Here is a 12590-nt window from a genome sequence, read left to right as displayed (position 1 = left end):
CGTAAATGACAATCACAATGCATGGCGCATGCTCACAATGCACACGTGAACACGTCATGCAGACGCACGTGCACTGTGCATAGTTTTTGCAGTACTCCTTCTCGTGTCCAGAAAGAGGTTATTTTTTCTTATTTTAAATACTCAAAAAGGGATCTTTGCAAACAATGTGCTTATTGATATTTTCCATCGGATTTCAACTTTCCTCCCGTGCTCGTTTTTTTTTATGACAGTCCGTTTTAGGTTAATTTTTTTCAAAATTTGAGTTGTGCGGTGCTTAACTGGTTTTTTTTAAGAGAATATTTGTATGGATTATATAAACCAAAGACATGTTTCGGGAAGATACAAAACCTGCAAACGAATCGCATGCGAGGAATATATTCCTTTCGTCTTTGATCGTAAGTATCAAATTAATTTTTTATCTTCTATGCGGTTAAAACCGCAACATAACCTCAAATTCTTATTAATAAAAAATTATATGCATATATTTATTTATTCTCTTATGGATTATACACGATGGTCGCTAGACCGGAAACTGATAGTAAATTAAATTTTTTACTGGAAATTTTACAAATTTTCAGATGAAAAATCTAACCGATCACTTGAAATACAGCCTTGCATAAACGTGCGACTTTTTTGATGCGACTAATCGACTTCTTCCGTTTTTCTCCAAAGTTATTATTTTTAGAAAAAGTTATGAATAAAGATATTATTGTTTTTGACCTAATTTTCACGATAAGGATATAGGTACATTCTTTATGAACAGGTAGTGATTGTGAATTAATTCAACATTAAAAAAATTGAATAATTGATCATGCTTGGAAAATGGTTAATTAATGGCGTTTGAAACTTTACAATTTCCATTTTTCAAATAAAAATCCTTAACAGCAGTTTGACATTTTCAAGTGGAAAACAGTCGACAACGTTTAAAATCGATACATTTCAAATCCAAAAAACTTCCCATTTTCCCCTCTTGTTTTTTCACTGAAGAGAAAGTCCAACTCCTTTTATTTGAAAATTTAATTACATACTATTTTGTTGAAAATGTATTTTTTTTATAGAAAATATGACCTTTTGTATTGAAAATTCATACTTTTTGTTTGAAAAGACACGTTTCTTGGCAAGAACTTAACTTTTTAGTTAAAAATTTAACTGTATTCTAAAAAATTCGTATGTTTGGCATGAAAATACAACCATGTGGTTACAAATTTAACCATTTAGTTAAAAATTCGTCTCTTGATTGAAAGTCTTAAGTATTTATTTGTAGATGCAACTGTTTTATTCAAAATGATTTTTTTGGAAATTAATCTTTCGGGTTTAAAAGTTGACTGTTTTCTAAACAATTCGACTTTTTATCTGGAACGCTCAACTCTTTTGTTGAGAGTTTCATATTAAATTTTTTATTGCATCTATATTTATCGCCAAATGTCCCCTGTTTCAAAATAATTTTGGACAGTGAAGTCTGATTTATTGAAAAATTAATAATTTAATATCCAATTTATGCAGCCTTAAATTTAAAACCTTAATCGTTGAGTCATTGAAAAAAACATCAAAATGAATGTAAATTATAAACTTCTCTCATTTGAAAATATTCCAAGATGACAAGTTTATTTATTCAGAAAGAAATATTTTATACCTAGACTCAGAATCCTTGAAGCTGAGTAACTATTGGTAAAAAATTGTTTTAAATGTAAAGCTTATTTCGAATGTGAAAAGAATATTTTAAAAGCAATAAGAATTATGTACTTTACATCCCTAACAAAAGTATTAATAAAAATAATGCAATTCAAAATAAGGTTAATTTCATATTAGAAAAAAATTAATTGCAGTTTTTAACTTTTTAAATCATGAAATCAAACAGTTTGAAACTGGTGATTCTAAAACCGTCGCTTTAAATATTTTTCATTTTAGGACCTTATTTTGAAGCGTTCATTTTCAATTAAAAAATTTTGTTTCATACAGTAATATTGATTTTATAAAATGATTTAGAATATGTTCAATATAAGATAGTTTGCAGATTTTAACGCTCAAATTAAACTGTTTCAATTAGAAAGCTTTTATATTTAAACAAATGTAAACATACAATTGAAACCTTATAAACTATTTTCTATTTTAAAGTAATTTCGAATGAATTGATTCATAATTCAACGGTTTTATTTAATTTTATAGCCGATTAAAATATTTCATTCAATTTAATTCAAAATTTTTGTAATTACAAAAAATTATAATATTTAGAAAAATATATAAGTTAAAATGTTGAATTTTGATGCATAAATAACAATTTAAAACTGTTCAATTTTTAAAAGGTTATAATTTTTGCATTATTGATTGCTTGATTCAAAATTTTTTGAAGCTTCAATTTTAAAAGTTGAAATCAAAGTTTTTCAACTTTGAGAGCCTTAATTTGCTATTTATTTTTTATTACTACAAATGAAAAAAATGTACAGCTTATTTAAGTTTGATTTTCTTAATATCAATTACCATGAGAAAGTTTTGTGAACCGAAAAATTACCGGAAATTTTTTTCTTCTATTAAAATTTCCATCCTGTTGCCACAATTTGCAACATTTTTATAGGAAATAAACTTTTTTAAAGGCATAGTTGTGTATATGCGAATGTTTTTTAGTATTTAAACATATGTATATGAGAAATACAAATTTTATTTTTTATGGTATCCCAACCTTATATATTTTATATTATACATGTTGTTTTGAAATCTGAACAATACAGAGGTAAGTAAATTAGTATATATTAGTGCCACCTGACCAGTTTGACCATCAGTTTGATGCGTGTTACAATTTTATCCCCTATGTTATTCTTACACGCAAGAAAGACAATTTTTTTTTAATTATTTAAAATCGGAAAATTATTAGCAGTTTTTTGAAACCGAGAGGCAAATAGGAAATGACGGAATTTATGTTTTATCTGTGGAATTTCAAAAATTAATCTTGATAGAAAAACTCCTGTGTAGCTTCTGATGAGTTCATTCTGAAAGTCCTAAATTTTATGCCTATAAGCTTTCACTAAAAGTTCCTTACTAATTCACAGTTCAGTTTTGAATACTTTGAAACGTAGTCAAAAGTAAACAAAATATAAAGTTATCAAAGGAAGAAAAAAACTAGAAGTAAAACAAAGTTTCATATTCTTAATATTAATAGTTATTTTTTGCTGATATTGTAGGAGTTTAGTTGTATGCGGGTATCTTGGTCTAATTTGCATAAATTTTAATATCAGAAAATATTTTTTATGTGACAGTCTGGAGCATTCGCAGGAACGATATGTGATCTAGTATTTTTTCCGATCGATACTTTAAAAACCAGATTACAAAGTCAGCATGGATTTATGAAATCCGGGGGTTTCAAACGCCTTTATCAGGGAATTTTACCTGTAATGATAGGATCTGCGCCTGCAGGTAATTATCAAAAATCATACCACAAACAATTAAAAAAGTAATAGAATTTATTAGCATAGAATATGACTTTAGCTTCACTGTTTTTCGTAACTTATGAGGGTATAAAGGAATTTCTTCAGCCAAATGTACCTTTCCATTATCATTGGATGGTACACATGGGGGCTGCCGCCACTGGTGAAATGGTAATATAACAAAATATTCATAAAGTATAAACCTTTACGATTTATGTTCTAAGTTTATTTATAATTATTAAAAAACAATTAATTTGCTCAATTCTTCTAGTTTTAAATATGCAGATATTATTGAAATATTTAATTTACACAAATTTCAAAGTTTGATCTGGAAAGAAAAGTAATGTTGAAATGAAAACTAATTTTGTACTCAAAAGTTCAATAGATGCGGATTATAAATTTCTACTCACAGGTTGCATGTTTAATTCGAGTACCTGTGGAAGTAATTAAACAAAGAAAGCAAGCATTGTTGGGAGACACGATAAGTTCCTTAGGTTTGAAAACGTTGTACCGAGGATATGGTAGCACAGTTCTTCGAGATATGCCGTTTGGTTTTACACAAATGCCTCTATGGGAATATTTTAAATTTCGATATAGACAACACGTCCATAGAGAATGTACTCCCTTGGAAGGAGCTGCATGCGGGGCAGCCTCAGGTAATTCAGTTTTTAAGAAACTCATTCTAATTTGCGAAAACAAGTGGAAAAAGTCACTTTTATAAAAATTCTCAATATCTAACAAGTTCAATTTAAATTTGTTTGCATTTAACGCTTTTAAAATAAAGTGGTTACAAAAAATATGAATTGTTTGCATTTGCAGCTAAATTTAAATTTAAAAAAGTAAAATAGTTGAAGGTGAAAGTGTATTTTGAACAAAAATGCAAGGAAATATTTTATTTTCTCTAGTTGCAATTTCTGCTTCCATCACGACACCATTGGACGTTACAAAAACAAGAATAATGTTAGCTAGCACGTCTGCTGGTAAAGATGAAGTTAAAATTGTCTCCATGTTCCGTCAAATCTACCGGGAAAATGGAGTTCGGGGGTGAGATAAAAATCATAGTTAAAAAAAAATTTGAAAGTTTTACATTTTAAGTGTTATCTATTTTCAGTCTGTTTGCGGGATTCTATCCGAGAGTTTGTGGCTTCACAGTAGGAGGGCTATTATTTTTCGGAATATATGAACAAGCTAAGAAAACTTGCCAAACAATATTCCCATACACGTCTTCGACTCGATGCTGAGAATTATCTAGTAATAACTAATGATAGAATCAAGAGCTAAGAGTGACTTAGGGTCTGCTGGAATTATTTAATTATGTTTTGTACTAATTAACCTGATTCAAGACAAAACTCTCGACTCAGTTCTGTAAGTGTATTCTTTATTTAATGAGAGTAAATTTTTGCACTCTATTATTTATAATTTTTTACGCAGTTGCAGGTGACTTTGGAAGGCTGCTGCAGTTTTGAGGGAATTCTGACTGTGATATAAAGCTTTTCACGAATCAAGAAAAGACAAACTTACATTTTCATTAAATATTTATTGAACAAAATATTCCAATGTCAGATACTTTCTCTTATATATCTAATAACGGTCGATCAATAAACGGTGTAAAATAGAAATGGTACGTGTAATATTTGTCAGTAACTTATTTTAAACTTCATTTATACGGCGGAACCCTAGGGGGCACAGGGGGCAATGTCCCCCTCAGATATCGCCCAGGGAGAAGCAAAGTATTAATTTTTCCTCCTTCTGAAATCTGATGATGAAATTCATCAGATCGATTGCATTTTTCCAAAAATCTACATTAAATCTTTGTGGAATAATTGATGTCGTTGTAAAATATTCTTTATCTATCTGAAATATTTAACACATATTTTAAATCTTTGAAATCTATCCGAAATCTTTGCGAAATATTTCAAATATATTATACATATTTGATCATATTTTTGAAATTATTTAAATCTTAGAGAAATCTTTGGAAATCATTGAAATCTTGGTGAAATATTTCTGAAATCTTTGGAAATCTTTCAAATATTTTGGAAACATTTGTGAAATTATTGATGTATTCTCAAAATCACCAGGAAATCACTGATTTTTTTGTGAAATCTTTTAAATCTATCCGAAATATTTGCGAAATATTCCAAATCTTTACGAAAACTCTAATATCTTTGGGAAATAATTGATATTCTTTGCAAATATTTTTTAAGTATTTGGGATATTTTCGAAATTGTTAAAATCTTTGCGAGGTAATTGAAGTATTCGTGAAATCTTTTTAAACTATTTAAAACTTTTGCGAAATCGTTGAAATCTTTTGTGAAATCCTTAGAAAATCATTAAAATCTCTGTGCAATATTTTTTAAATATTTGTGAAATTCTTCAAATATTTCGCACAATATTTCAAAAAATTATTGATATCTTTGGAAAATCATTGAAGTCTTTCTGAAATTTAAATCTATACGAAATCTTTGCGACATTTTTTCAATCTTTGAGAAATAATTGTAATCTTCATATAATCTTTCTGAAATTTTTACTAAATATTTGGTAATATTTATGAAATTATTGAAATTTTGATAAAACCTTGAGAAAATCATTGATGCCTTTGTAAAATCTTTGCGATATATTTGAAACCTTTCATATCTGCGGGAAATCTTCGGAAATCTCTGCAAAGTAATTTGGGAAATATTTTGTAATATTTGTGAAATGATTGAAATCTTTGGGGAATCATTGATGTCTTTGTAAAGTGTTTTAAATATATCTTAAATCTTTGCGAAATATTTGAAATCTTTATGAAATATTTGAAATGTTTGAAAAATCTTTGCAAAATTTTTTGTACGTGGCTAGTAACATGCGAAATATAAAAATTATTTTTTAAATATTTGATAATATTTGTAAAATTATTGTCGTCTTTGTGAAATATTTTTAATCCGTCCGAAAACTTTGCAAAATATTTGAAATTGTTATGAAATCATTTAAATATTTGCCAAATCATTCAGAAATCTTTAGAAATCTTTTTGAAATATTAAAAATATTTGGTAACATTTGTGAAATCTGTGGCCATATGAATTTCATGCCTGTATTTATTATTATTATTATTTAGTATTTACTATGTATTGTTCAGTTATTATTATTTGTGTAAAATTTGTTTTAATATAATATTATTATACTATGTACAAATTGTGCCCTTCAATGTTTTAAGTCTGTTCTCCTGCCCGACCTGAAAAAAAGGCTTCGACTCTGCTGATTAATACTTATTTCGAGATATATTAAAGGTTTCTTTTATAAGTACCTATATAATACATAAAATAGGTCTTCTCGTTATAATACTCATATTTGAAGACATAAGAATGACAACTGATAAGGACCAAAAATGAAATTATTTCTATACTGCATAATGAAAAATATACTCGGAATTATCAAATGTTGTGGCAATTGTCTACAATATTTCAGGGAGGTGAAACCATCTGTAAGCATTTATTTGCCATTTTTATATTTGTTTAAATGAATTTTTTCGAGTGAAAGGAGAAATAATTTTTGCGTCTTTAAGTATTTGTAATATGTATTGAAAAATAGTGTCCTAAATTACAAATATAGTAAAAATCAGATTTTCGAAAAATTGGTTTCTTTTAGAATTTGAAAAAAATTGATCAATCGAAGTAACATATTCACATGAGTCAATCATTGTTTGATCTTATCTCTTTTACCATTTTAAATCTCTCATTTTTACAGGCGCGAAATATATATTTTTTTTCAACTATACTTAAACATCCTTGAAATCCAACAAAAGTAGCTGCAGTTATCATGATCAAATTTATTCTCTGAATTCTCTGGATAATCGTTAGGAATTTCTTCGAACATTTCAACTAAAGGAAAAAATAAATGTTAATAAATGAATAAGGGTAAAAATATTAAAAAATAAAAAAGTATTCTCTCTTACCAATGTTTTCTCCAGTTTTACTCTTAGTCAAAAAAAATTTGGCCATCATTTTTACGTAGTTTTTCACATTGCTCAAATCCGGTGTTGCCGGGTCGCCTGGATGTAGTAAATCACTTTTTGTCGCACATAGGTAAACTCTACATTCTTCTGGGAGTTCCTTTAATTCTGTCTGCCAAAATCTAACTCACTATAGCATTGTTTAAGGCAGTTGTCGTACCAAAAGTCAGATATATGAAAAAAATAGTTTTTCTATGATTTTAAGAATCAAAATATAATAATTTATGTTATTCTAAAGAAAAAAACATTTTCTTGGAAAAATATTAAAATTCACAAAAAAAAAAAACATTAATTTCAACCATGTTTTTTGCAATTGAATTTTTTCTGATCGTCGCTTCTTACCAATTAAAAAGAATGATTCAATTTTAATAAATGACGGCTTATTTTGTTCCGGGAAAACATTCTATACAACTCTACTGTTTTCAATTTTGAAAGTAAATTCTGCTATGGCTTCTATGACTATAAATCGTTTTAGAACAATTGTTTCTAAGAAAAAAATATGTAAACAAATAATTATATTTTAAGATTATTCAGCTATTTTTAAAATTGGAAACAGTAAAGTTGTAGATGTTTCCCCAGAAAAATAAGCCGTCATTTATTAAATGGCAATAATTTTTCCAATATTGGTCATAGAAAAACTATTTTTGTCAGATATCTGACTTTTGGCACGACAAATACCTTAAAAAGCTCTAAATTATTATTAAGTTTCATGAAATTTGATAATATTTCCTGAAATCCTGGAAAATTTATTAAAATAACTTGAGAACTTTAAAAATCCCCTATAAACATTCAAATCCTCGAAAGCCTTATAAAATCCTGTGAAATCTTTTAAAATATCATAAACCCTTATCTATCCTGGAAAATCCTTCCATATCTTCCGGAGTTTTAGAAAATTTTGTATTCTGAAATATTTCAATTGCATTGAAATCCCTCCAAATTAATGAAACTATTTAATAATTGCAACATTTAAATCTACTTTCACCATTTTCATTAAAAAATTGAAGAAATTCAAATCTTGAAACTTGTTATCCCGCTATATTTGGTTACAAAATTATACAATCGAAAATAGACAATTATTGCTGAGTACCAGAAGTCACAGTAAAAATTGAAAATTAATACAAATTTTTAATCGAAGGTTGGTCAAAAGAATTGGATTACATTATTACAAGGAGCGGTTAAAAAAATTATGAGTGAATGCTATTCACAATCAGCTTGATGGGCTTAATATTTCTGTTCTGCAAGTGGAGATTTAAGAATGGAGGGGACAATTAAAGTGAATCCCCGCCAGCTTGGGTTAGGACTGTACAACATAAAAATATCCCTCAATTTTTTTATTATCCTCGCTAAAAAATATGGCAAGTGAAATCGATTGAATGTTAAAACCTAGACTCCTTCAAATCCTTTGTGTCAATCATCAAACACCGAAATTTTTTTCCAAAATCGTATTAACCAAGAAATCATTAATAAGCAAATTTTAATGTCTAATCGAGGGAAAAGGGAAATTAATTTAAAGATAATAATTAACCATTTTCATGATATTTTATTCAATAAAATATACTGACGTAAAATACTTTCTTCCTTCGTATTTAAATCGATTAACATTTAAAAAATGTTTTATACATATAATTAAACAATTTAAAAGTACCTTGAGGAATATATGTATCAAAATGTTTTATCTCGGTATTACTTCCTTATCGTAATAGCTATGTATCAAGTTCCACTTGATTCAGTCGATTCCTCGTACACTTAGATATTATAATAACATCACTTTGCTTTTCTTATCCTATTTCAAAGTGGCCACTCGAACTTAAAATTCAAAAATATATCTAATTACAGTTTTTTCCCGCTCGAAAAAATCTCTGCTTAAATTCCCGCATAGTATAAAAAATAGAAACTAACAGTAAAAATAATCCTTAAGACTTCTCCCCTTACTTTTCCTGTTAAAACGAGTGGCCACGCCATGATCAGCAACATGGCTTATTAGAATTTTTCGACTCTGTTAGAGTAATAAAGTTGTCTTCTATACTTTGAGCATTTTCTGGATTCAGGATGTAGTCTTTGGCAATCTCCTCAAATAATTCGGCTGCGAAAAAATAAAACGCGAATAATAGAAGATCATTATTGTAAGGGAAGTCAAATCAAATTTACGATTACAATTAATAATAAATTGTCTTACCAACGTTTGTTCCAGTCTTGCTCGATGTGACGAAAAATTTGGATTGAATTCCTTGCGCATACCTTTCAACAATTTCTAAATCTGGCTCGGCTGACCTTCCGAGGTCTAATATGTCTTTCTTTGTGGCACATATGTACACTTTACAACTTTCCTCGACTTCCCTCACTTCCCTCACCCAAAATTTTGCTCTCTTAAATGTTTCGGGATTAGAAACGTCATAACAAACTATTGCAGCTTTAGCACCTCGATAATATACTTTAACCATTGATTCGAACCTAGAAACGGAAAATTGAGATGCATGACTTTCGATTCAGTTTTTTAATTCCAGTTTACATTTTCCTGAAATGAATTCCAGAAATTATTTTTAAAAAAGGCTGCCAGCTACTTATGGAATTTAAAAAAAACTATGACAGAATTAAACATTTTTCGATAGAACACAAAACTTGATTTGCAATAATTCATATTCAAAATTATCATTATGAATTGATCAGTTTGAAATTTTTCGAATTGGATGTTATTAAAATTCCGAAACAGCTGCAACTAAAATTAAACTGAATGGAATGATAAAAATAGAATAATATACTTTTATTACACTTTAGAAATAAAGACTAGTTCTTTGGAAAAATATTGTCATGAATTTTTTAAAATAATAAACTTTTATAAACCATGCAAGCATTGGATCGACTATAATTTCAATCAATAAATTAATTTACTAAAAAGTACGATTAAAATAAATATGAATTTGTTTATTTAAAAAAAAATTCAATTTTATGATTTTGAAAGTTGCCAATTATTGCAAGTCTTTAAAATTTATCGATTCGAAAATTACTATCTTAATTCACAAAAAAACAACTTAAAAACCAAAATGTCCGCCCTTTCAAGTCACTAAAAATGTTACAAACAACAAATTTATCTACTCCAATTAAGAAAAATCATCCAAGTACAGAATTTTCCTTCAAATAAATAAAAGTATAAATGAAATATTAAGAATAAACAAATTTATTTAACTATGTTTTATTTTTAATCGGAAACATACAAAATGAACAATTATAAACTTTTTTTAAAAATAAAATACTTCAAATTAAAATTGTTAAATTAAAACGATTTTTGGACCCAAAAAAATCACTTCAAATTGTGATTTATAGTTTTCAAAATGAAAAAAAAAATTCAGTTAAAAACGAAAAATGTGCAACAACGAACAATTTAAATGCTAACATTCAAAGTTTAAAATTTAGCATTCGAAAATTTGGATGATTTATAATTTATAGCACAAATAATTCAAATATCGGGACTTCCAATTTGAAATAGTTCAATTTTGAACTAATGTCGCCTAATTCTTAATCTAAGAATTTGAAATTATTTGAAAATAGAAATATTACTGATAAGAAAACAAAATTATATAAACTGAATATTCTTTCAATAAACAGCAATTTTTTTATTATTTTAAAGAAAGGTTTTTAGAAATATAATCTTTAACAATCTCATCTTGCGTAATAAATTATACATACACAAAATTCGGTTCTTAGTCAACTCTAAAAATTACTATAAGTTCTTTGGATCTTAAATGTCGTCAGTTTCAATTATAAATTGTTTGGGCCTATATTCAATTTATTAATTATTTTCTTATTCCTGAAATTTTCGAATTTTTTTTTTAAATTTTACCTTTCACAGCCTGCAGTGTCCCACAACCCCATAGTTAACGTTCGGTCTCCGATCTCAATTTGCTTGGCTGCAAATGCAACCCCAATTGTCTAGTAAGAAAAATACTATATTGTTATTTATATTACCTCTAGGCAAAATGTTAAAAAATTCCAAACATGAGTTATTGGACATAAAATACCAGTAATTCCTAGTGTAAGATTACAAAAATATAATGTAACATAAATTAGAGAGAAAAATCACACGCAGGTAGCCTCCAGTTTTCTATTAATAATTAACTTTTAAATTAATTGTAAAATTACGAGAAATTTGATTTTATCATTTTAGATTTCTTGTTCTATTAAATTGTAGTGCAAGTTTACACTAAGCCAGACTGGTATTTTATGTCCATAATCACACGAAGCAAAACGCAAAATGAGTTCAAAAAAGGGAAAATACGCAAGCTTTTCATTAGAAATTTGGTATTTGAAAACAATTTTGAATGATTTTTGACTATTAAAGAATTGAATTTTAAAACAAGAATTATAGTTAGGTTGGAAATCCAATTACCGAAATATACCAAAGTTCGACAGAAAAAATGTGTTAAATAAATCATTTTTATAGATTTAAAATCGCTCTTACAGCCAAAAATATTTCCTTTTCAAAAAATATAATCAATAATAAAAATATGGTGATACTTATAAGTAAAATTACTTTAAATTTTTCAAGTTAGAACTTTTAACTTTTCAGTTGATCAACTTGGAATATTGTATTTTTTAATTAACTTGGTACATTTTAATAAAAAAATGTTAACTTTTTAATAGTTATTTTTAAAATAATTTTATATTTTTTACTATAGTAATTTTATATTGGATAACAACTTCTGTTTCCAGTGTTCACATTTTCAACATGTTTTAAAATGTTTCAGCTTCAACTTTTCTTGAAGAATGTTTATCTGAAATAAGACTGTGATCCCCAAGTAAAAGGGTGGTTCACATATTCATTCGAATTGTTTTTTTGAATATCACCCCCGCATAAGTCTAGTTTATAGGGTCCCAAAAAACCCCGTAAGTGAAAAATTGGATTTTGTGCGTTTTTGGCGCTATGATTTTTTTGCGTTTTTTTTTAATACGAATTGTTTCTAATACATAAAATACTAGTTTCCACTGATAATTAGATATTTACATAAATTGTTTAAAAGGATGAAGAAAGAATGCGGCATATGACAGGGAGTATGAAGGTAGGGAATGAGATAGGGTCCGAGCACTTCCCGGTCATAGTTACACTAAGAAGAAGCGTCAGTAAGCGCGGCAGAGAGAGAAAGGAAAAAGGGTGCGAACGAAACATGAAAATGGGAATCGGGGGG

General features: G+C 27.6%; 2 protein-coding genes across 5 annotated transcripts; one reads left to right on the top strand and one right to left on the bottom strand.

Annotated features, from left to right (window-relative positions):
* Window positions 1-40: 40 nt before the first annotated feature.
* On the top strand, window positions 41-5306 carry LOC117168458 (S-adenosylmethionine mitochondrial carrier protein-like). Of its 4 annotated transcripts, none has more exons than XM_033354125.1 (8): window positions 41-395; window positions 3252-3408; window positions 3481-3590; window positions 3832-4075; window positions 4325-4463; window positions 4531-4680; window positions 4734-4784; window positions 4857-5306. In XM_033354125.1, exons 1-6 carry the CDS (start codon window positions 327-329, stop codon window positions 4658-4660), a joined length of 849 nt encoding a protein of 282 aa, XP_033210016.1. In that variant the 5' UTR covers window positions 41-326; the 3' UTR covers window positions 4661-4680; window positions 4734-4784; window positions 4857-5306. The 4 variants fall into 4 exon arrangements, with proteins under 4 accessions (XP_033210016.1, XP_033210015.1, XP_033210014.1 ...); XM_033354124.1 differs by having other exon boundaries at window positions 4851-5306; XM_033354123.1 differs by having other exon boundaries at window positions 4531-4784.
* Window positions 5307-8934: 3628 nt separating this feature from the next.
* LOC117167374 (ras-related protein Rab-24-like) lies at window positions 8935-11382 on the bottom strand. Its single transcript, XM_033352252.1, has 3 exons — window positions 11249-11382; window positions 9587-9861; window positions 8935-9493 (listed from the first exon to the last, which is right to left on the bottom strand). Exons 1-3 carry the CDS (start codon window positions 11278-11280, stop codon window positions 9375-9377), a joined length of 426 nt encoding a protein of 141 aa, XP_033208143.1. The 5' UTR covers window positions 11281-11382; the 3' UTR covers window positions 8935-9374.
* Between the last annotated feature and the right edge of the window lie 1208 nt (window positions 11383-12590).

Source organism: Belonocnema kinseyi, chromosome 2 (assembly GCF_010883055.1).
Source record: "Belonocnema kinseyi isolate 2016_QV_RU_SX_M_011 chromosome 2, B_treatae_v1, whole genome shotgun sequence".
Taxonomy (NCBI): domain Eukaryota; kingdom Metazoa; phylum Arthropoda; class Insecta; order Hymenoptera; family Cynipidae; genus Belonocnema; species Belonocnema kinseyi.
Note: the sequence above shows the minus strand (reverse complement) of the source record. Positions and strands in the feature narration are given on the sequence as shown.